We start from the raw sequence: 1,899 nt of genomic DNA on the forward strand, positions 1-1,899 counted from the left end.
AAGTGCCATCTCTTGAAAAATCCGGCACTTACTGCTAGACGCAATTTTTGCTGTCTTTACGTTAGTTAAGCGTGCGAATTACCATAAATTGCAGTTGGAACAATAAACCTTTTTCTAAGCTTTTAATCGTAGCTCAAAAGGTCTTGTATTATTTGTTCCTGTAATCCGAAGGGGGCGAGCTACTTATTTTGTACATATGAGCTACAGAACTTTTATACCAATGAAATGTTTACGTCAGGTGATAGGTTATGATTGCTGTATGATCCGAAAAAAGATAATTTTTTAACTTTTTGTCGTTTTTACTATAAAAAAATAGCTCGCCCCATTACATTTTATGTCTATTTCAATCCTGTAAAAGCAATTTTAATTCCGTTCAGTATCTTCGAAGTTATCGTTCCAACTGCAATTGTCGGTAATTCCCGGCCTTTCAGCATCCTCTTAACCACAAATATGAAACAAAGCGTCTCTTATTTTTCTGAAATTCTTGCAAATGCTTATTATTATCCAAATTTCCCCACTGTTCAAATTACCTCGCTGTATTCTAATAGATGTTGAAAATGACATCTATCTGTTTCGATGCATTAGCTCTTATAATTATATTACTCTCGACACATATACAACAAGTCATTCTTCCTTTAATTGACCGAATCTGCAGTCTCTCCATCGAATCAAATAAAGTAGTTATAATATTACTTAAATATTTATGTTAATTATTGTTTAAAGTATTGTGACAATAAAAATATATAATAATTATAACAATAAAAATGTATGTACATATGCTGTTATAAATGATAAATATTAGATCTTGTCTATATTTATAACTATATTTATTAAAATTTTAAATAGATTTAAAAAATCTTTTTCTATCTTTATAAAGTATGTGCATATTTAAAAATGTATTAATAATATAACAATTTATAATATAACAGTAAAATATGTGTAACAGTAAGAATTTTTAATAGTCAGGAAATAATCTAAAATTCGGAGAAAATTTTAATAAATAAAAACAATAATTTTTTAAACTGTTCTCATTTATTATATATTCTATAACATATGATATATCCTATAACATTTCCATATTATATGTATGATATAGTTAAAAATCTCACAATGTAATTAGTAAGTACAAATATGATAATTATTCAAAAGTCGAATAATTCATTATTAATTCATTATTATATAAAAGTTCATAAACTGCTTAAGTTGATAATTTAATTTCAGTTGCATATAGAAAAATCTTACACTATTATTTAAAATTCTATGTCTTAATTACATATCTATTATTTCCAATACATAAACATTTTTTACAATACAACATTTTTTATGTATACAGAATTAAAATTTTAATCATTCAGAATTCCTTTTCATTCGTTGCTCATATCAATATCCGAAACTTTTATAAACTGACTAGTTTATTAAGTGGATAGTAAGATTTTGCGGTAAATCTTCAAAATATCTTACATTCAGATATTCTAATGGATTCATCATTAAATATATTTCCATTATCGGCAACGCACTGGTTAGCGACAAATACTCCAATGAAGTAAATTTATTATTACTCAAATTCAAATATTTGAGAGATACAAGGGATTCGGCCCATCCTTCCGGCAAAGAACTTAACATATTCGTCGACAGATCTAATTCTTCTAAGATAGAAAGAGAGACGAATGCATCAACATGGATCTCATCAATTTGATTCTTTCCCATTAACAATTTCGTCAATTTCGGCATTTGCACAAAATTGTATGAGATTATTTTCTTTATGTTATTGTGATTAATATATAAAACATTGACTTCTATTTTATTTGAGATTTGTGGAAACTCTTCAAGTTTGTTGTTACTTAAATCGAGCGTTTTTAAATACTGCAAATTTGCAAATGTCTTTGGATGTAAATATTT

At 26.6% G+C, this 1,899-nt stretch overlaps 1 protein-coding gene across 1 annotated transcript; it reads right to left on the bottom strand.

Annotated features, from left to right (window-relative positions):
• Positions 1–1,013: 1,013 nt before the first annotated feature.
• LOC105458783 (platelet glycoprotein V-like) lies at positions 1,014–1,893 on the bottom strand (the record flags this gene model as incomplete). The annotated part of the gene is made up of 1 exon (XM_011704327.1): positions 1,014–1,893. A coding segment is annotated over one exon (486 nt), but the record flags the coding sequence as incomplete, so codon positions are not given.
• Positions 1,894–1,899: the final 6 nt, after the last annotated feature.

The sequence above is a fragment of the Wasmannia auropunctata genome, unplaced genomic scaffold (assembly GCF_000956235.1).
Source record: "Wasmannia auropunctata unplaced genomic scaffold, wasmannia.A_1.0 LD334311.1, whole genome shotgun sequence".
NCBI classification, from domain to species: Eukaryota; Metazoa; Arthropoda; class Insecta; order Hymenoptera; family Formicidae; genus Wasmannia; species Wasmannia auropunctata.